This window comes from Diabrotica virgifera, chromosome 2 (genome assembly GCF_917563875.1).
Source record: "Diabrotica virgifera virgifera chromosome 2, PGI_DIABVI_V3a".
Taxonomy (NCBI): Eukaryota; Metazoa; Arthropoda; class Insecta; order Coleoptera; family Chrysomelidae; genus Diabrotica; species Diabrotica virgifera.
The window spans coordinates 219,746,817-219,771,093 of NC_065444.1; the positions used below are offsets into that span (position 1 = coordinate 219,746,817).

At 32.1% G+C, this 24,277-nt stretch overlaps 1 protein-coding gene across 1 annotated transcript in view; it reads left to right on the forward strand.

Moving 5' to 3' along the window:
* LOC126880382 (ATP-dependent RNA helicase DHX30-like) overlaps positions 1–24,277 on the forward strand; it is an 84,509-nt gene that overhangs the window by 7,893 nt on the left and 52,339 nt on the right. Inside the window, exon 4 of the mRNA XM_050644209.1 lies at positions 11,742–12,126. Coding sequence (XP_050500166.1) covers positions 11,742–12,126 — 385 coding nt within the window. The remainder of the gene's footprint in view (positions 1–11,741; positions 12,127–24,277) is intronic.

A 24,277-nucleotide genomic window follows, 5' to 3' on the forward strand; every position in this document is an offset into this window, starting at 1 on the left:
TAAAGACTACCGAAATTTGACGATTTCTACCTAAAAAAATCTACCGCAATTTGATGGATTCTACCTGAAAATTAGCAGCAGCCTACCGAAATTTTGTCCAAGACCTGTGGCAACACTGCGCACATCCATCCATCCAATAGTCAGTCGGCCCGCTACAGTTTCAAAATTACAAATCCGGCCCTCCACAAAATTATGTTGGACAGGCCTGATCTAGAGTAACTCCAAGGTATTTCGGATATTTATTGTGTTTCAACAGCTTGTTATTAAAATACACTCGCAATTCTCTGTTTGCCAGCTTGTTGTTGAGATGAAAAACTGATACTTCAGTTTTTGTAGTACTTGGTTGTAGTCTCCATTTCTTAAGGTATTCGCTGAGGATGGATAGGTCATTCGTGAGAGTGATTTCTGCAGTTTCTACAGATCGGTGGCTTGTTGCAAGGGTCCAGTCGTTTCCGAGATTCGGTTTCAGGCATGTCAGCAATATAGGGGCTGAAAAGTAAGGGGGCAAGGACAGAACCGTGTGGAAGGCCATTGTTTAGTTTCATTTGTCTACTCGTCTCCTTTCCCATTATAACCTGGAAGGCTCTGTTTGTCAGCATGTTGTCAATGAGGTTAATTATCTTTCTGCAGGGGATAATACGGGCCAGTTTATATATTAATCCCTGTCTCCAAACAGTATCATATGCTGCTGTTAGATCTATGAATACTGTTGCTGCCTTTTGTTTCTTTTGAAAACTAGCTTCTATAAAAGTTGTTACTGACAGCACTTGGTCCGTACAGCTTCGATGAGGGCGGAAGCCAGCTTGTTCAATGGGGACGTTTTCTAGAATCCTGTGACTAATTTTGTTGAGGAGAAGCTTTTCTAATAGTTTATATACCATGCTGAGTAGAGCTATGGGGCGGTAGTTTTCTGGCTTATCATTTGATTTGCCCGGTTTCGGAATTGCAATTATCTTCTACTAGTGCCTCCCCATTTTCATCATTCGTGGTATACTTCCACATTTCGTGGTGGCTGTTGAAGTCGCCGATGTATATAGTAGGATGAGGATGAGTCTTTAGCACTTCTGGGTTCCATGTAGTGGCTGGAGGTTTGTATATATGTTAACTACGGTTATCTCTCCAATTTTGGTGACCACTTCATGTATATTATTTTCATTGGAAGCAGAAAGCAGGAAACCATTTTCTATATTGCAGCGAATATAGGTTGCGACGCCGTAATGTTTATCATAAGTGGCTCCCAGTAAATCGTAGCCAGGTATCTTTCCCCTTAAATCAAGATGGGCTTTATCTTCAGTATGGGTCTCTTGTATGGCAACCAGATCAATGTCGTTATCGTGTAGGATTTTTTTTGTGTTCGTTCGTCTGCCGCCAAATTTTGCTAGTTCATTTAGCGTTACCCAGGGTGCACCACATGGAGGCGAACTAGCATTACACCCCAAGGATATCAAAAATAAGGTCATATTGAAATAGTATTAAAAAGTGTTAAAAAAACATCCAATAATTATTATAATGGGTGATTTCAATGCCAAAGTAGATAAAGTGAAATGCAAAGATTTGATTGGGGTACATGGACTTAGGGAACGCAATGAAAGAGGATAAAGGTTGGTCGAATTTGTTCAAGAAAAAGAAATGGTAATAACAAACATGTTGTAAAAGCTTTCACCAACAATATTATATACTTCTTGGAAGTCACTTCATGATGAAGAGGGTAAAATCATAAAAAAAACTAAATAAATAGACTAATATCGCACATCTCGTTCTAAGCCGCAACAATTCAAAATATTAAAATTTTATAGAAAAGTGAAAACCAAATATTAGTGTTGTTTCCTAATATATTCTTTATTTTAATCAGTATACATTTAATGTTCGTATAAATAATGTACCTGTTACAAATGGGCTAGAATAAAGAAAATAACAATAAAAAAACGCCATTTTGATTCAAAATAGAGAGAGAATTATACTTTATTAATACTAGGACCCAAAAGGTCATCGACCGAAGTCTTTCAGCCAATTTACACAATTAATTACCAGAGAACGGCAGTTCTCGCCAGTGGCGCACACCCACAAATCTGACGGAATTGAAAATTGTGCCAACTCCCATCTTAAAGTTCAGGAAAAGACTCACCCATTCATATATCAACCATCCATTTTAGTCCAAGGGTGTGGATTTTATGGCCCTTCCTATTTAGGGCCTGTTTTTCGTTCTCGTCCCCAAAACTCCCAAAAACTTCGAAAATTTATATGTCCGACCTTTGCAGCTTCTAATATTACTGATCATTACCTTTCCAACGCATGTCTAATTTTGAAAATCGGTTATATGTACCATTCAAAAGTTACCGACCTCAGAAATATGACTCAATTTCTATTTAAAAAAGGAAAACTGTTTGTGGATATGTATGTATGTGATGTGGCCGGAAAAGTTAAACCGGTCTGAATTTTTTTTCTGTGTTTGAAGAGGGGATCAGGGCCGATTCAGATCCGGTGTAGTTTGTGACTTTTGACCACCCATAAGCCATAGGACTTGGTAGGTACAAAACGGCATATTTTTTGGAGGTATATATCTTCGGTTGAAGAAGAGACAGGAGAACCGCAAATACACCAAATCAATAGTGTTGAGTTATGCTTTCAAATGGTGTCTAAGCCGTCAGGATCAGACATACACATGGCTCAGTATCGCCGAAAAACTGAAAAACTAAACTTTTAAAATTTTGGTTTTTCGACTATTACTCAAAATTTCAACCTACGAATTGCGCCAATAACTGAGCGTTTGTAGAAGGACTCTAGACGAATCTGACGGTGTATACCTCATATCCGGGAAAATTCGAATTTTTAAGTTATAGGCTTCATAAGTATGATGAAATCTATTTCCTATGGGAAAAACGGTTTTTCAAGCTCAATAATTCCTGTCATAGCTTCAGTTATCGTACTTGACCTTAGATGCATCAGATACTACTTGTCAATACGTTTCAAACTCGTGTTTAGTCATCAAAATCGGTTAAGCCGTTTAGAAGTTATTAAGCTACAAAAGTATAATAAAATTAACGATTATTCCCGAAATGGTTTATGTAGTTATAGTGGTTACGACGCTAAATTTGATCTGGCAACGGGCAATCTGAGTTCATTAACCGGCCATTCCAATAATTTTTTTCAATCTATTTCGAATAGAATAAAATCTAGTGTACATTCGATGGACACTAGATCATTTGGGAGATAATGCGACAAAGGCGACCATTTATAAAGCTTAACGTGTAATCGAGAAAAATTGCATTCAACTTCATACATTTAATTTATAAAAAAAACTTTGAAAAACTCTTGATACAAGAATAAAAAACCGCTAAACGCCGTAAAAATGAGTGGCGCATACAATATTCCAGCTACAAAAGATCTGATATGAATATTACGTGGCGCGAAAATGTATTTTCATTTTGATGCAAAATTAAATTTTAGTTTTATTTTAAAAGATTTTTCCATAATATTTGCTAAATTTGAAGTAAACGCGCCACAAAAGAGTTTCAAAATTCAAATTGTATCAAAGTCACTCTTTTGTGGCGCGTTTACTTCAAATTTAGCAAATATTATGGAAAAATCTTTTAAAATAAAACTAAAATTTTATTTTGCATCAAAATGAAAATACATTTTCGCGCCACGTAATATTCATATCAGATCTTTTGTAGCTGGAATATTGTATGCGCCACTCATTTTTACGGCATTTGGCGGTTTTTTATTCTTGTATATACATATACATATATACAGGGTGAGTCACCACTAACGGGACGGAAGATTACAGCGAAATGGTAAAAGATTTGAAAAAAATTTTAAATTAGTAGATTGTAAATTGATAAAATCTACATTTTAAAATTATTTTGAAATATACAGTGTCCCAATAAATGGTGGCGTATCAAAGTTATATTTTTTCTTATGGAACACCCTATATTTTATTGCATTTTTTAATTGTCCTCAAAAAATAACGTATATTTTCATTAGGCTTCCCTATACCTATGTACGGAGTGTTCTGAGTTATATTGACCTTTCTTAAAATGTAAAGTTTTAACAGAAGGCTTATTCTCAAGTTATTTAAGAAATTATAAAAAAATTACTTTTACATTTAAATATTTGGATATTGGTTGAATGTATTTCATGATTAATTATTACACATTTATTTACAGGGTGTTCAAAATTTACAGTTTCATTATTGGAATATTCAATGTGTCATATGATTCTTATTTTAAATGGAACACCATGTATATTAATAAATAATTATACTTAAAAAGTGTACCTCTTTCGAATGGTATATGGATGTCCTATACCTAGGTCTCATAGTTTTTGCGTAATTTACAATTATTTAAATTCTTAATCTGTAAATCGATTTTAAAACAAAAGATGTAGTTAATTAATGTCATTGTATGACATTGTCACCTTATTACAGTACGGTCTGGTTTTTATTTTATAATTAATGTATTCCATGATTGATTATTACACATTTATTTACAGGGTGTTCAAATTTTACAGTTTCATTATTGGAATATTCAATGTGTCATATGATGCTTATTTTAAATAAAACACCATGTATATTAATAAATTATTGTACTAAGCACAGGTTCCTCTTTCGAATGGTACCTATATAGGGATGTTCTATAACTAGTAGTCATAGTTTTTACGTAATTTACAATTTTGTTAAACGGTAAATTAATTTTAAAAATACCTAATATTTATACATAGTCACTATCGATTTTTAAACTGTACGAAATAAATGTTTGTTTACTGTATCATAATGAAATGAAAATTATGTCTATTTACTAGACAATTATGTATTATGAAAAGTAGGTATATTGGTCTGTATACGATACATTAAAAAGGCAGGATCTTCTATAAAGTCCATAAACGATAAGTTAAATATTTATCATAATCCTGTTTGGTCTAATACTGGTGTAGTTGAGTTTTATATGGATAATAGTAGTTTCTCTTAAGTATTCTAACAGTTGTTTGACTGATTTACAATTTAGCCGAAATTTTTTCTTTACTAGTATTTGGGTTTTCCGTAACAGAAAGCAGGACATCAAGCTCCTTGACGACATCACAAATAACTGGTTTATTTTTATTTAACTTTCCGTATGTAACATTACCAGTAGCACGAAATCTATTGAAATCTCTCAAAAACGTCATTTTTTGGGTGTCTTCTATCAGGATATTTTTGAGCGTAAACTTAAAAAGCTAAGATAAGATTTTGCAAACACTCCCCAATGCCAAGTACCATGTCTACTTTTTCGTAGATAACGTGATCATTCATTTTTAGGAACAAATTAAATTTGAATATCATACACGGATGTTTATATTTTTGATAATTACCAGACCGTAGTTTCATAAAATGACGATGTCATACAATGAGATACATCTTTTGTTTGAAACTCGATTTACAGATTAAGAGTTTAAATAATTGTAAATTACGCAATAACTATTAGACCTAGATATAGGACATCCATATACCATTCGAAAGAGGTGACTCCGTTTAGTATAATGGTGTATTAATATACATGGTGTTCCATTTAAAATCAGCATCATATGACACATTGAATAGTCCAATAATAAAACTGTAAATGTTGAACACCCTGTAAATAATTGTGTAATAATTAATCATGGAATACATTCAACCAATATCCAACTATTTAGATGTAAAAGTATTTTTTTCATAATTTCTTAAATAACTTGACAATAAGCCTTCTTTTAAAACTTTACATTTTAAGAAAAGTCACCATAACTCAGAACACTCTGTACATAGGTATAGGGAAGCCTTATGAAACTATACCTTATTTTTTGCGGACATTTAAAAAATGCAATAAAATAAAGGGTATTCCATAAGAAAAAATATAACTTTAATACGCCGCCATTTATTGGAACACCCTGTATATTTCAAAATAATTTTAAAATGTAGATTTTATCAACTTACAAACTATAATTTAAAATTTTTTTCAAATCTTTTACCATTTCGCTGTAATCTTCCGTCCCGTTAGAGGTGACTCACCCTGTATATACACTAAATATTTTTTGTTAAGATTAAATACAATACAATATTAAAAAAAAAAGTATCTGTATGTGGTGGTAATTACAATATTATCAGACAATTAAGTTACAAATAACAGAAAAAGATTAAAACAGAGTTGTTTATTGCATTGATATGTAGCAGATTTCATCAAATAGAATTAGTTTTCCCTGGATATCTAATATTACTGTCCTTTGGTATCTTCATAATGTGGGGCTCAATCAAATCTTTGTTTCTGTCATTAATAGAGTAATATTTAAACAACTTATTGAGTCTCTCATTAATAAGTTATATTCCAGTTTTATCGTACGTCATTCTGTTTGATGGATTATGAAGTAGATTTTCAGGATTAACGCATTCAAGTGATTCGTCGAAGGTTAGCTGTTTCACTCACTTTTATAATTATTTTTGGCAGGACCTGTATCTGTAGAGTAGGGAGGGTGAGTCAAGTCCCACAGCACTTAGGCCACAATTGACCCATTGTGCATTTGGCAGGACCTTCAAAATTGTAGAACAATACAGCACTATGGGTCTGCAAATCATTTTATAAATATTGGCCACGGTTTCAATCATAATTAAAAATGTATAAACATTTTCAATTTCTTTGCAACCTGAAAATGCAGCAGCATTATACTCTAGTTGAATCGGAGAGTGCAGGAAGAGTCTATACCAGTTTCTGAGCTTTTTTGCCCCATCATCATTAGTATCATATCCTCTTCTCTCCGATTCGACCAGGTACCTCGATCTGCACCTTCCCAGATTGCAAAGAAAGAAATGTCACGGATATCGTAGTGACATCTGCTAAGAAACAAACTAAGTTCTCAATCCAGTAGTACAGAAAACGAAAATAAATATCGTTCTCATACCACTAGATTGACAACAGATGGAAACTCTCTGGTTACTACCTCTGCGACTTTCAAAAGTTATAAGCCATACGGGTGCCGAGACGAACATTAAGATGAGAGAATTTTAAATAATTCACGTCCCATCTGCTCAGCGTGGTAAAGTCCCAACGGTTTACTAAGTACTCCACAAAAGAGTAAATGAATTAAAAATGTATAAACATGTTTAATTTTTAATTCATTTACTCTTTTGTGGAGTACTTAGGAAACCTCGTTGGCACTTTACCACGCTGAGCAGATGGGACGTGAATTATTTAAATGCAATGTAATGTAATGTTTATTTATGGACTTGCCATTTTTACAAATCAACTTAAATTTAACTAAACTATTAAAGCACAATGTGATTACATAAAAAGGTATTTTCGATCTCATTCTTAATAGTACTTAGTGATAAATGAAAAAAATCATTACTATTAAATTTGTTTGCATTTCTACACATTCTCTGTAAGGGTTTATTTACAGTATAAGTTCGATTATGAAATTCTAAATAAAATAAGTCTTGGGATCTGGTGTCTCTACAGGGAGTACGGAAGTAAACCTTTTCCAAAAGAGCACTAGCATCAATGCCTCCTCGTATTAATTTATATATAAATGCTACAGTAAGAGAATTAAGAAAATAAGAGAATTAATAGTAAAATAAGAGAATTAATGGAGAATTAAAAGTAAGAGAATTAAGAAAATAAGAGAAAAGTAAGATAATTTTAAATAATTCACGTCCCATCTGCTCAGCGTGGTAAAGTTCCAACAAGAAGGTGTCCTAAGTAGGTACTCAACAAAGGAGCAAGTGGATTAAAATGTGTAAATATTTTTAATACATTTTTAATTTTTAATTCATTTACTCTTTTGTGGAGTACTTAGGAAACCTTCTCGTTGGAACTTTACCACGCTGAGCAGATGGGACGTGAATTATTTAAAATTACCCCATCTTAATGTTCGTCTCGGTACCCGTATGGATTATAATTTTTGAAAGTCGCAGAGGTAGTAACCAGAGAGTTTTCATCTGTTGTGAGTCTAGTGGTATGAGAACGATATTTATTGTCGTTTTCCGTACTACTGGATTGAGAACTTAGTTTGTTTCTTAGCAGATGTTGCTACGATATCCGTGACATTTCTTTCTTTGCAATCTGGGAAGGCGCAGATTGAGGGACCTGGTTGAATCGGAGAGAAGAGGATATGGGACTACTGATGATGGGGCAAAAAAGCTCCGAAACCGGTATAGACTCTTCCTGCACTCTCCGATTTAACTAGAGTATAATGCTGCTGCATTTTCAGGTTGCAAAGAAATTGAAAATGTTTATACATTTTTAATTCATTTACTCTTTTGTGTAATACATAGGAAACTTTCTCATTGGAACTTTACCATGCTGAGCAGATGGGACATAAATTATTTAAAATTCCCTCATCTTAATGTTTGTCTCGGCACCCGTATGGCTTATAATTTTTGAAAGTCCCGGAGGTAGTAACCAGAGAGTTTCCATCTGTTGTCAATCTAGTGGTATGAGACCGATATTTATTGTCGTTTTCTGTACTACTGGATTGAGAACTTAGTTTGTCAATCATAATTCCCTCATTCTTGTATGTTAAGCTTCTGAAGTGTTTTGGTCTAGTTATAATTTTTCTTTTTATAACTGCTGTATAGTGGTTGAACTTCAATTTGTTGTCTAGTTCTATTCCCAAATACTTGACATTTTTGGAGGGTTTAATAATATTGTCACATATGTTTATAGTTGGAGAGTGATCTTGGATTCTATGGGTAAATATTATTAGTTTTGTTGTAGAGGTATTTATTGTTAATCTCCATTTATTTGCCCAAGATATTGTGTTATCCACCTGCCTTTGTAATAAGGTAATTGTCTTCATTAAATTTTTGCTATATTAGATTACTGCCGTGTCATCAAAAAATTATAACAAATTGGTATTGGTTAGTCTATTGTAGCATATGTCACCGTAATAGAGATTATACAATAGAGGGGAGAGTGATGAATCTTGTGATTCAAAATAATATAGTTTTTCTCCAAATATTTGATTTATGACACCTTTTTTCCCCAAAAAATGTTAAAACACATATTTGTTTTATATGGTCAGTTTTTGAATTAATAATTTTTTAATACGTTTTTCACCGAAATCTAGCGCGCATTCTTGTCACAAGTTAAATGATACTGTTTTTACCAGACCCTGAACTTTAATTTCTAATTATGACATATTGGTTTGAATAGGATGTGCAATATCATGATAGAAGTAGATACATAAATTTTGTTAAATTCAGAAGTTGCTGCATTCAGATTAAATTTAAAACAATCTCTACATATAACCAAAATAGACACAACGTTGCTCCATAATGAGAATCAGAGAAACAAAATTTAACATTGACAAAAGGATAAATGAAAAACTAATGCCAGCTAAAGTTGATAACAAAAGGTCACGATGCGAACATCCAATGAAGGAACTTAAAAAAACCCTAAATTATGAATAAGTAAAGATGAATTAAAAGTGCCAGAAAAAGAAAAAAGATTGGCTGACAGTTCAAATGTTTAAATTGAGGGAGAGCTGAAGGATTATTAAAACTATAGACAAATAGGCCAGGGTAATAAGACAAAAATATACCCTGTTCGTGACATTTCAGCAGCCAGGGTACTGAAGCGTTTTTTCGACAAGTAATACCTATAGAAACAAATTGTAACTATTTCCTGCGTAGGATCTGGCGGCCATTTTTATTTATAAACAATAAGTCTCAAACAATGACACTTTCCCCTTTTTTTTCAAATCAACGGAAAACAGTGAAACTTATGATTTTTTTAGTACAAATATCTTCGAGATTATGGAAAAATCTTTAAAATGACGTATTACAAAGTTTGATATACTCATTTATTGTTAATTTAATTGCGAAAAAAGGTCGGAATTGCAAAAAAAAATTATTGTCCCAATAACTGTATTAAAAATTAGTGTACAGCTTTGAAATTTTTGTTAAATGAGGGTTCATTGGTGCATAATATGTGATAAGAATTTCAAAGGGATTCATTCAATTGTTTAAATTTTATTCAAATTGTTTATTCCAGAGAGCACTTTTTTGCAATAAAGTAAGTCAGAAAAAAAAATGACGTAAGAACCATTCCACAGGTGTCAAATGAAAGAGCATGAGCTACATTTTCAACATGGTTTAAAAAAGTGAATAAAAAATGCATTTATTAGTAATAAATAATTATGCAAAAGTATCGTAAATTTTTCTTTATAAACTTTTTGAATAACTTTTTCCAAAGAAATTAACTTTTTTACCCTGTTTTAAGTGTACAACTACCAAGTAATGTTATTTATATCATAATTGATAAAAAATTGTAATAAATACAGTTGAGTCCGGGAATCTTTACCCGTGCGTCATCATTTAAAGCATACGAAATAAGTCGATGATAAGTCGGAAATTGAAATTTACTAAACGCAACAGCAAGTCACTGTCACTTGCTGTTGCGTTGGGTAAATTTCAATTTTCGACTTATCATCGACTTATTTCGTATGCTTTAAATGATGACGCACGGGTAAAGATTCGCGAACTCAACTGTATATATAATTTCTTATATAACAAAATAAAAAGTTTATAAGGAAAGATTTACGATACTTTTGCATAATTATTTATTACTAATTAATGCATTTTTTGTTCACTTTTTTTAAACCAAGTTGACAATATAGCTCATGCTCTTTCATTTGACACCTGTGGAATGGTTCTAACGTCATTTTTTTCTGACAAATGTTACTGCAAAAAAAATGCTCTCTGGGATAAACAATTTGAATAAAATTTAAACAATTGAATGAATTCCTTTGAAATTTTTATCACATATTAAGCACCAAAGAACCCTTATTTGACAAAAATTTCAAAGCTGTACACTAATTTTTACAACAGTTATTGCGAAAATATTTTTTTTTGCAATTCCGACCTTTTTTCGCAATTATATTAACAATAAATGAGTATATCAAACTTTGTAATACGTAATTTTAAAGCTTTTTCCATAATCTCGAAGATATTTGTACTAGAAAAACCATAAGTTTCCCTGTTTTCCATTGATTTGAAAAAAAAGTGAAAAATGCCATTTTTTGACACTTAATTGTTTATAAATAAAAATGGCCGCAGATCTTACGCAGGAAATAGTTACAATTTGCTCTTATAGGTATTACCTGTCGAAAAAACGCTTCAGTACCCTGGCTGTTCAAGTGTCATGGAAAAAACCTTATTACCCTGGACTAAAAACAAGATATGCCAAGATACACAGAGAAATACAAAAGGAAGACTCATTTACCATACATAAGAAGATTAGAGAAAGCCTCTTTCAAGATGAAAGACTCAGGCCATCAGTATCAGAAAAACCAGACAGCATACTAATGATAATAAATGAAGAGGTACTAAGTATATTCGCTAAAAAATATGAAAAACGGAAAGGCTCAGGACGAGATGCCTGTTGATCTATTGAAATGGTCAAACAAAGACCATATACATGTGCTTACCAAACTTTTTAATGGGTTATATGAAACAAGTAAACTACAGATAATTGGCTGACTTCTTATGTTAACTGGTTTTCAAAAAAACTAATTAATATGTACTTAATTATTTAGAACTGCATAAAAATTATTTAACTTTCTTCCTTTTTTGGTTGGATTTGGATGATTATTGTTACTTCCAAACCTTATTTTTGTTTTTTATCAAAGAACTTTTAGTATGAGCTCAATATGAGTTGTCATATTTTTGTCCTTAATTGAAATCCTAACATATTGCAAGTAGTATTATTTAGTATTTTTTACATTTACTTTTCTTACAGCTAAAGACCACAGAAAAAAAGTAGCTGCTGACAAAGCAGCACTAGCAGCTTTAACATGGTTAAGAGCAAATAATAAAATTACGACTGCTGGATCTCCAATAATTTACGATAAAGAAGAGGTAAAACAATTAACAAAGAGTAGTATACCAGAAATAAAGCTTAATAAGTATATATTAGAAGTTATGGACAATATAATATCAACATATGAAACGAAAATGAATCCGTTTGTCTTAAAATGTCAAGAAACTTCATCAAATCTCTCACCGGAGTCATTAAAAATAGCACAAGAACATGAACTAAATCCCAATTTAGTGAAGAAGAAATTTTTAGGATTTGAAAAGTATATAGCGAAAGAAAAAACTACATTGCCAATAACACCATACAAGTAAGATTTTTTGTTATAAGAATATTAGAGGATTACTAATCTTATATTTGAATATTGCTTTAATTTATCAATTGTTTGAGTAGACATACAGTCCGAAAAATGAAAGAATGCCCATGAACAATCACATCAATCACATATTATTCAGATTATTAATAATCTATCTCTCTCGTTTGTTATTTATGGAAAAAAATCAGCAAATACAAAATATGTGATCGATGTGTTCGTCCTTAGGTATTCTTTCATTTTTCCGACTGTAATGCAGTATCTTGTTACTATAATTGAATGGGTCATTTCGAAAGCAATATAAATCCATATTTTGGGTAAAATTACTTTTCGACGCCATGATGTTTTTAAGATTTAAATCAACAATTCCGCGCGAAAACAACGCCAGTTACTGTTTATATTGTATGGTAGGTCAGTACGTTTTTCGGTCAGTTCGAAAACAACACATGTCCTTTACTTGCGTATTTTGACTGTTTCTTGTTGAAAATAAAGAAAGTTTTAGTACACACATTAAAAATTATGGTTCATTTCGAAAACAACGTAAGTCCATAAAATTAAAAATTTAATATCAAAAAAACTAAATAACATTTAGTCTTTGTCTTGTATATACAGTGAGCACGTAAAGGTTGGAATAAATTCATTTTCTCGAGAATGGACAATTTTGGAAAAAAATGCCAAAACAGGTCAATTTTTATTTTTAAATTAGGACTTTTTGGCATATATATCATACCAGTGACGTCACCCATCTGCGCGTGAGGACGTCATCGATGATTTTTTTTAAATGAGAGTAGGGGTCGTGTGATAGCTCATTTGAAAGGTAATTCAATTCTCTATTCAGTAATATAAACAATAACATAATTATTTATACAGGGTGTCCAAAAAATGATTAAATTTATTGACAAAAAGAAGAATGTATGTAATTTATTTAATTCAAAATACATTTTACTGCTCTCAGAAAACAGAAAAAAATGTTTATTTGAAAAATAATCATGGCATTTCGCTTAAATTAAATGTTTAAACTGTCACGAGGCTGGTGGGTGGCTGCTTTAATATTGAATTTAAGCAAAAAACAATATTTATCTGCCAAATAAACATTTTTTCCTGTGTTCTGATAGCAGGAAAATGAATTTTGAATTAAATAAATTACACACATTCTTCTTTTTATGTTAATAAATTTAATTCAAAATTTTTTTTTTGGACGCCCTGTATAAATAATTATGTTAATATTTATATTACTGAATAGAGAATTGAATTACCTTTCAAATGAGCTATCACACGATCCCTATTTTTATTTAAATAAATCATCGATGACGTCATCACGCCCAGATGGATGACGTCACTAGTATAATATATATGTCAAAAAGTCGTAATTTAAAAATAAAAATTGACCTGTTTCAGGATTTTTTTCCAAAGTCTTCCATTCTCGAGAAAATGAATTTATTCCAACCTTTACGTGCTCACTGTATACAGAGTGTCCCAAAAGTAGTGGAACGGTCGAATATTTCGCGAAATAAACATCGAATCGAAAAACTGAAAAATACGTTTTCAATAATTTTCAAAAATCTATTGAATGACATCAAACACGACCCCCCACTCCACTCCTACAGGTGGGGGGGGGGGGGGGGGTAACTTTAAAATCTTATGGAAACCCCCAGTTTTTTATTGCAGATTTGCATTCCCTACGTAAAAGTAAGCAACTTTTATTCGAGATATTTTTTCGAATTGTGAACAGATGGCGCTATAATCGAAAAAAACGATTTGTCCTGATACCATTGGTAAATTATAGAAATGGTCTAATATCTCGAGAAATACACTTCGAAATGACAAACCAAAAAATATTTGTTTAATATTTTTCAAAAAAACTAACGAATAAATCAAACCTGACTGATCCTCCACCCCTCCCCTGGAGGTGGGGTGGGGGTAACTTAAAAATATTAAATAGGTACTCCCATTTTTTATTGCAGATTTGGATTCCCCATAAAAAAGTAAGTAACATTTGTCCGAAATATTTTTTAGAATTGTTGATAGATGGCGCTATAATCGGAAAAATACGATTTATTAGCGTCATCTATCAACAATTCTAAAAAATGTTTTGATTAAATGTTACTTATTCTTTCATGTGGAATCCAAAACTGCAATAAAAAATGCCGGTTCCTATTTAAGATTTTAGAGTTACCCCCCACCCCACCTCCAGGGCGGGAGTGGTGGGTCGTGTTTGGTGTCGTTCGATAGGTTTTTGAAAAATATTAAACACGTGTTTTTTGGTTTTTCATTTCGAAGTGTATTTCTCAAGATATTAGACCGTTTCTATAATATACCTACCTTATCACGATAAATCGTTTTTTCCGATTATAGCGCCATCTATCCACAATTCGAAAAAATATCTTGAATAGAAATTGCTTACTTTTATGTAAGCAATCCAAACCTCCAATAAAAGCTGGGGGTTTCCATTTAAGATTTTAAAGCCCCATCTCCAGGGGGTGGATTGGGGGGTCGTGTTTGCTGTCATTCGATATATTTTTGAAAATTATTGAATACGTGTTTTTTAGTTTTTCGATGCGATGTTTATTTCGGGAAATATTCGACCGTTCCGCTACTTTTGGGACACCCTATATATAGGTCCATACTTTATCTAAATTTTTATGTATTTTGACTGTTTCTTGCTGAAATTAAAGAAAAATCATTAAAAATTATCGTTAATTTCGAAAACAACATAAGTCCACAAAATTAAAAGCAATATCAAAAAGCTAAAACTAAGTAACATTTGGACTTTTTTTGTCTTTCAGAAACATGTATTTATAACCCATAATACTTACAGTAGGAAAAATGAAAGAATACCCATGAACGAACATATAAAACAGGCTGTATTTTCCTGTCACCGTGTCACACAAAAAATTGGCCAGCGCAAGTACATGTAATAATTGTCTGTACTTGCGCTGGGCAATTTTCTTTGTGACACGATGACAGGAAAATACAGCGTGTTTTATATGTTCGTTCATGGGTATTCTTTCATTTTTCCGACTGTATATAAGATATAGTATTACCTCAAGATACCCAACTATTAATGGAAAGATTTTTACGTTTCCTGAAAAATTTACACATTGCAACATATATTAAAAGAAAACTAGGGACCTTTATGTCTACTGAATGATTCCATATTTATAAATATGTATTTATTTATAAAGCTCAATAGGCCTTGAAGACCTAGTGCTGAAAAGTTTATTTTTTCATTACAATTACTATTTACATTTATTCATTATAGGTTTGTTCTAGCAAACAGTCAAACTAGTGAGAAACTGTCAGTGAGAGAACATAATACAGTCACCAGTGCTATCCCCTCTACTCGCGCTGGTCCACTATTTGCTGATGGTTTCAAACCGTTTGAAACGGATGCTACAACAAACCTATTAAATACAGTAGGAAAAATGAAAGAATACCCATGCGTCATCGCTACGAATCAAATCAAAAATTTCTATAGTCTGTTTTTAATCCAAGAGGAGTAATTCAAATTTCCCGCGCCGTAAAGCTTGTTTGTAATTGGTCCAACCTCAGGCAAGTTTACTCCACTGTTATCAAATTTTGACACTAATGACATTTATAACATTTTGTCACTTGGTATTTCATAGGTTAATTAAGTTATATCAGCGATTGTTTGTATTTTCTGAGTTATTCCTTTAATTTTTAGATTTTTAATATCTTGTTTTATATAAAAAAAAACAGTTGTTTTTAGAACTCTTTAGCGACGTATTAGTATAATATATGTAATATTTATGGATTACCGTCAAATGCCAATATGATCAACCAAAAAAGAAGATGTATTTGGTGATATTTCTAGTGACTTTCTTGGGTATGAATCTGTCTTTTTAGTTTACTCCTCTTAGTTTAAAAACAAACCATAGTCAAAACAACGTCTAAACTAAGTTAATACTGTGTGATACTGTAAGAAAACGGATGTGACTACTACCCCACCGTACGATTTTTCGCTACGTAAATGTGTCAAAAAATGTTTGTGATGTGATTCTTTTTCTGATAATACCTATATATTTATTGGTAATAAATGTTACTTTTACTACCGTAATTAATTATTTGATATAGCTTAATAATACAAAAATAATGAGTAAGCAAATATAGTACATTATTATGAATTTCTCCATGTTAAAGTTGCCGGACGTAAATAGTAACAGGAATTTAAAAAATGTCGTTTATGTCGGCTGCATTAAGTGACTTAAATGAAAGTAAACTTAATGAATTCAGATCATTTTGGTATCCAGATCATTTTCCAGACATTATCTGCAAATTAATGTACATTCGTAAAAATATACTAATCTGTAATTTTATACACTATGATTGAAAATTCAGAGTAATTTGTACACGTTTGGCAAACTCATAGACAGAAGTTAACCATATTGACAGATGATTACTTACAAATTTTATTGACTTATATTAATTAAATAAATACCTACCAAACCAAAAATACAATATAATATCAAAATAGCTTTTAAAAGAACTGAGTTTATTCAAGTAAATACGACTGATTATTAAAATTTATAAACTCTACCGAACCTAACCCAGTTTCACTGGCAAAGTGACAGAAATTGAATCTGTCAGATAGTTGACCAGCACGATTACTCGAATAGTAGTTTATACAATCATTATCTCTACTGATGTTGAATGTTTTTCTAAGAATGACATTAGAAGTACAGAAATAGTCAAGTGTGAGTTTAAATTTTCTACTAAATTAATATAACTACGTTGAACAATTGTATCGCCGTCTCACTCTGTCAATTATAAATATGTAACTGCGTATGTCTTGGATAACGTTTTTGCTTAGTAGACAACACTTAATAATCTATCTCTCTCGTTTGTTATTTATAGAAAAAGGCAGCAAATCCAAAATATGTGCTTGATATGATCGTTCATGGGTATTCTTTCATTTTTCCGACTGTACACAATGTTTCTTATAGTCTTTTCATGCATTTCTTAACCACTTCCCTCCATTGATTTCTGTCTAAAGGTTTTTCTTTGCAATTCTCAAATTACTTTTTTGTAAGACATCATAAATATGCTGTCTTTTCATCTCTTTCTTGGTCTACCTTTTCTTGTTTTTTTATATTGGCTTTCGTGATAGTATCATTTCGGCATTCTTTCCCTTCCCATTTTTTCAATGTGTCCTATATATATCGTATTCTCTTGGCTTTGAGTGCCGTCGCCTTCGTTATTTTTGGTTCGTTATATAGTTCTTCAAGTTCTTTATTATTCCTTAAAAAATCTTTCTTAATCTTCCTCATAAAATATATTGCTGTTTGTACTTTTCCCTCCCATATTTCTAAAAGGTTCGTATTTGATTTATGAACCATAATTGGACGGGATTCTGCAGAAAGGAACCAAACCACAAATACGTATTTTTCCTATTAAGAGTCTCATAGGTTGTAAAATACCCCGTAGATGCTTGTGCAGAAAAGAACCAAGCCACATACGATATATACCGTCCTCTATGAGCGAAAGAACCAACCAACATTATCGTTGCAGCATGACAGCGTACTGCAGAAAAGATCCATGTGGGTTGGTTCCTTTATGCAAATTCACTTAAGTTATTTTGCAGAACGAAACCAAGCTACAAAAGTGGATTTTTTTAAGACAACTGTTTTCTTGAATTCACGGAACTTCCAGATTTTGAAATCGAACAAATTATTAAATCCCAGTAATTTCATATTAACATTATTTTTTATATTATACGCCTGATTATGTACCTCAATAATGAAAAATAAATGTTTGTTAACTTTGAATTCACTTAAGTTGTTTTTCAGAAGGGAACCAAGCCACAAAAGTGGATTCTTTTGGAAAACAACTGTTTTTTTTAATCAAACAGTATGTGTTAAATCAAATCTAATGCATATTATTGACGATTTTAATGTTAAACCATGATTATTTTTAATAGAGAATTTTAAATTTTATCGTAAAGTTTTTGGCTAATATCTCAGTTTTAACAAAGTGTGGTTTGGATCCTTTCTGCAGAATCCCGTCCAATTAAGCACCCGTGTTTCGCATGCAGATGTAGCTGAAGGCCGGATAACTGTTTTGTAGATTATAATTTTTGTTTTTCTTGGAACATATTTGGATTCCATTAATGATCGCAATGCTCCATACTTTTTGTTTCCTTTTGATATTCTTGCCTTTACCTGCCCTCTTTCATCTAATTTTATACCCGGTAAGTAAATTCTGAAACTCTTGAGCATGCATGTATTTTCTCCTTCTATCTCCAATGTGAAATTGTATTCTTTTTCTTTATCCGCTTCTCTCATTATCATGTATTTTGTCTTTTCCTTATTTATTAGAAGCCCAAATTTTTTTGCTCCTTTTATCATATTGTTTATTAATATTTTTAGTTTTTTCCTATTTGTGGTTAATAGGGTTATACCTATCATCTGCGAATGCAGATGGCCATTTTTTAAAATCGTTTCCTGGATATTGATTTTTCTTTTTCTGATTATTACTTCCAGTATCAGATTAAAAAGTGTCGTTGATAATGTGTCTGTTTCAAAATTGTTTGATTTATGACCCTTCCATGCTATTTCGTTTGTTGTGTTATCCATCATAATTTTTACCACCCTGACGATTTTACTTGGTAGGTCCATCTCCATCAACAAAGGAGCTTAAACAAGGATGTTGTCTGTCTCCGACCTTGTTGAAAATATATATTCAATCATCGCTAGAGCAATGGACGAAACAAATATCCGGAATGGGAATAGACATAAACGGTGGTAAATGTCTAGTCGTAGCGAATGATGAGGAAGACGTATACTACATGTTTAGAAAACTAAAGAAAGAATATGAAAAATGGGACCTCAATATGAATATGTCAAAGACAGAGTATCTTAAAATAGGGGATGCTGAAGAAGATCCAGAGTTAGAAATTAGAACCACAAAAACATGTAAAGAATATAAATATCTCGGATCTATAATATCTAAAGAAGGCACTACTAAAAGAGACATCGAAAACGGAACGCAGCAGGGTAAAAAGCGGTAAACATTCTAAGCTCTCTGCTATGGTCTGAAGATAAAGACAAAAAACGAAATTGACAATCTATCAAACCTTGGTAAAGCCTATTGGCGAGGAACCGCAAAGTGGGCGACGCCTGGTGGCAAATTTGAAAAGCATCAACTCTAGGAAAACATTGACTTTGTCATTAATTTGTGTACGGGTGATTCCATTTCAAATCACTCAATTTTGGAGCAAAAAAAATATCTCCGATTTGTCTGAAAATTGGTATATATCTTCTGCGGGACGTAAAAATAAGATATTTAAGGTCAAAAAATCTTCTTCTTTTTTTCTCAAAATGTTATTTTATGCGATTTTACAGTGATTTGGTGTTTATTTAAACAAATTTGCAATTTCTATCGTAAAGTATCAATGGAAAACATAATATTTTAATAGAAGGGACTCAAAATGTCATTATATGGCATTATAACAAGTTACTTTGATTCAAAACAAGTTTTTGATCAAATTTTATAGTGTAGAAACCGTTAAAATACCGTTTTTTACATTTTTCTCCATTCCCAAAATACATCATAATCGATTTGGCTAAAAATTTTCCCACAGGTAGCCAAAACATAGGACTTTAAGTGGTGAGAAGGATTTGAATTATATTACAATACCAAAAAAGTTACATGCAATATCATAGTCAAAAATATAGGCGTCTACTGTAAGTACAATTAACTCGAAAATATCGACCTCACGACAAAAACTGTTAAAAAGAAATTGTAATAATTGTAAATACGATTTATTTGGAACAATTTCAGTTCCTAACATTTTTATCGAAAAGTTAAAAATGGCGGATATATTGAGCAAAACAGGTTCTCCTTTAAAATCAAGATGGCGGCTAACGTAACGGAAGAATTCATTCGTGATTTTAAATTTAGACTACTATTGATTCCCCTAAAGATTAGAAAAATAAAATTTTGGGCAGCTCGGCATGCAAGGTCAAATGCTATCCCGATTGGACTAATATACTTTTGAGTCTGATATTACTCCATGTAACTTTTTTGGTATTGGAATATAATTCAAATCCTTCTAACCACTTAAAGTCCTATATTTAGGCTATCTGTGGGCAAATTTTCAGCCAAATCGATGATGATGTATTTTGGCAATGGAGGAAAATGTAAAAAACGGTATTTTAAAGTTTTCTACACTATAAAATTTGATCAAAAACTTGTTTTGAATCAAAATAACTTGTTATAATGCCATATAATGACATGTTTGAGTCCCTTCTATTAAAATATTTTGTCTTTCATTGATACTTTATGATAGAAAATGCAAATTTATTTAAATAAACACCAAATCACTGTAAAATCGCCTAAAATAACATTTTGAGAAAAAAAGAAGAAGATTTTTTACGTCCCGCACCGCAGAAGCTATATACCAATTTTCAGACAAATCGGAAATCCAAAATTTTTTGCCTGAGTGATTTGACATGGAATGTACCGTACATATTTGCGGTCAGTTTATGTTGTAATTAACAATGAATTCGACCTAAAAAAACTATTGCTAGTGTAGGAAACAAAGGTTGAACCTTGCAAAATGGACACAAGTCCGGTTTTATTTTTTTCTGGTATATCAAGGAGTGTTTATTAAAAGACTAACTTTTTCTGAAAAAGTTTCGCCCCGGAACCCCCCTTTTTACTCCTTTAAAGGGGGTAATTTGTGGTTTTTGCGGAACGTAGCCCTTCCTGTACCTTTTACAAAAAATTTCTTTTATAGAAATATGAAGAGGATAGAAGAACTCCTGCGGCAATTATTCACAAATAATTGATTGATTTTTTGGTATAGGTTTTTAAGAGTAATAGCCCTTTTTGTAATTACAGGGTGTTACATTTTAAAAAACCCCTTTTTATACCATCTGAACCGTTGATGCTAGAGTAAAAAAACTTTCAGCGATTACCCATGTACTGGTGCTATTTACAAATTTGTATAATGCACCCCCATTTTTTTCCCGGAACCACCCCAAAAAAAAAGAAGAAATAATAAATAAAGTGATTTTCTTGGAATTCTTCATACACAATGCCCTTTATTAATATGCTTCATATATCATTTTGTGCACGTTATTATTACCCATGCATGGACACCAAAAGCGATTTGCTAGTGCAACCCCTGTAGCCAAAAAAAAAAATAAATAAAATTGGGGGTTGAAATTTTTTTTTGTTTTTTGCTTTTTGATCCATATGGGCATATGCTTAATTAATAGTGCTTTTCAAAAATATATATGGTTATTGCAACATCCCTGCGGAAACCGCCCCTATCCTTGAAAATATACTGCAGAAACTACCCCTAGCCCTTGGCGAGCATGTTTTTACGATTTTCTCATTACCTATGCATTATCTTTAAACAAAACTTATACATGGTTAAAGACCCCTATTTACTCTAAAAATTAGGTCCTATTCACTTTTTTCGTATAAACAACCGTTACGGCACAGTGGCGCCATAAACCTCATATATGCTTCGACGGGCTCCAGTTTTTGTTTTTTATTTCGTCATCTGTTCGTTTTATTGATAAAGTACTTATGTAAAATAAAACAACACAGTGTAACCTACAAATTATGACCTATGCACATTTTACATTCTTTGCGCCCCAAAGCCACAGTGGTGGCCCAAAATAAATTTTTGCATATTTTCGCCACCTACACGTATTTTATTGCATTATTGCTAATTTAATAGCACAATATTCACCCTTAAGTGGTCACTAAGCAGTGGCGGATCCAGGGAGGGGTGATCGGGACGATCACCCCCCCCCCTCTCAAACCAAGTGATATTCTATTTAAAGATTATAAAAATATTCATTTATTTTTATAGAAATACTTTTATATATTATATTATTATTTTTATAAGAATGGCGTACTTTTTATGCTTTAGCGACAGTGGCGGATTCAGCATCGTTAAGAGGGGGGTGCCAATTGGCTACATTTTCATAAAAATAAATGAATATTTTATAATCTTTAAATATAATATCACTTGCTTTAATAGGGGGGGGGTGATCGCCCCCATCACCGCTCCCTGGATCCGCCACTGCTTAGTGACCACTTAAGGGTGAATATTCTGCTATTAAAGTAGCAATAGTGCAATAAAATACGTGTAGGTGGCAAAAATATGCAAAAATTTATTTTGGGCCACCACTGTGGCTTTGGAGCGCAAAGAATGTAAAATGTGCATAGGTCATAATTTGTAGGTTACACTGTGTTGTTTTATTTTACATAAGTACTTTATCAATAAAACGAACAGATGAAATAAAAAAACAAAAACTGGAGCCCGTCAAAGCATATATGAGGTTTACGGCGCCACTGTGCCGTAACGGTTGCTTATACGAAAAAAATGAATAGGGCCTAATTTTTAGAGTAAATAGTGGTCTTTAACCTTGTATAAGTTTTGTTTAAAAAGAATGCATAGGTAATGAGAAAATCGTAAAAACATGCTCGCCAAGGGCTAGGGGTAGTTTCTGCAGCATATTTTCAAGGACAGGGGTGGTTTCCGCAGGGATGTTGCAATAACCATATATATTTTTGAAAAGCACTATTGATGAAGCATATACCCATATGGATCAAAAAGCAAAAAACAAAAAAAAAATTTCAACCCCCCCATTTATTTATTTTTTTTGGCTACAGGGGTTGCACTAGGAAATCGCTTTTGGTGTCCATGCATGGGTAATAATAACGTGCATAAAATGATATATGAAGCATATTAATAAAGGGCATTGTGTGTGAAGGATTCCAAGAAAATCACTTTATTTATTAATTCTTCTTTTTTTGGGGTGGTTCCGGGGAAAAAATGGGGGTGCAATATACAAATTTGTAAATAGCACCAGTACATGGGTAATCGCTGAAAGTTTTTTTACTCTAGCATAAACGGTTCAGATGGTATAAAATGGGGTTTTTTAAAATGTAACACCCTGTAATTAAAAATAGGGCTATTACTCTTAAGTGAAACCTATACCAAAAAATCAATCAATTATTTGTGAATAATTGCCGCAGGATTTCTTCTTAATTTCCGGTACAGTTAGGGAAAAATATATATTTTTTAAAAACATCTTTTTTTAAAACTTGTCAACTTTGGGGCGCCACCCCCGCTAAACGGTGGATGATAGACATATACTGTCGGGAAATAAATCTTAGAAAATATAGTCCTCTTCATATTTCTATAAAAATTTTTTTTGTAAAAGGTACAGGAAGGGCTACGTTCCGCAAAAACCACAAATTACCCCCTTTAAAGGGGTGAAAAGGGGGTTCCGGGGCGAAATTTTTTCAGAAAAAGTTAGTCTTATAATAAGCACCCCTTGATATAACAGAAAAAAAAATAAAACCGGACTTGTGTCCATTTTGCAAGGTTCAACTTCTGTTTCCTACACTATGCAGTGTTCCTCAGTATTCATTCTTATTATACGTAATGACGTAAACTAACTAATGCCAAATCACACATTTTGTTAATTTAACGTTTGTATTAAACGTAGTATTTTTTAATGTTTAAGCGACTGCAAAATTAAATAAATAAATAAAATGCAGTATATAATCTGTACATGGAATGTACATTGTTATACAAAATATTCCGACCACCTCATAATTTCCAAAACACAACTTTTATAAAATAAATTCACCTACTTTGTTTGCAGTTTTTATGTAATTAAAAATTGTTATCTGTTAGTGTAAAATAAATTGTAGTGTACCTATTAACTAAATTAAAAACAAAATTAGAAATTTTAAGATAGATTAATAATTTTTAAAACCCTGTGTGATTTTCGGGGGGGGGGGGGGCAGATTATCAGTAGTTAGCATCAAATTTTAATGAATGCATACAGATGAAACATAATTTTGAGTCGTCTTTAACCTACATATAAGATGTCTTAGTGGCAAAACTTAGTGGTTCCTTTGGCAAAACACTCGTGTAAATGATTTTAATTTAACGTTTTAGAACTGTGAGATCAAATGACAAAATGAATTGTTTTCCTCGAGTTATCGTCCATCTTTGAAATGTTGAGCGCCCTCTGTCGGAATTTAATTTTGCGAATTAGGACCTATGGAGCAGAAGTTTGGCAGATCACGAAAAAAGATAGAAAAATAATAGAGGTAGTAGAAATGGATTATCTAAGGAGAGCGTGTGGTATAT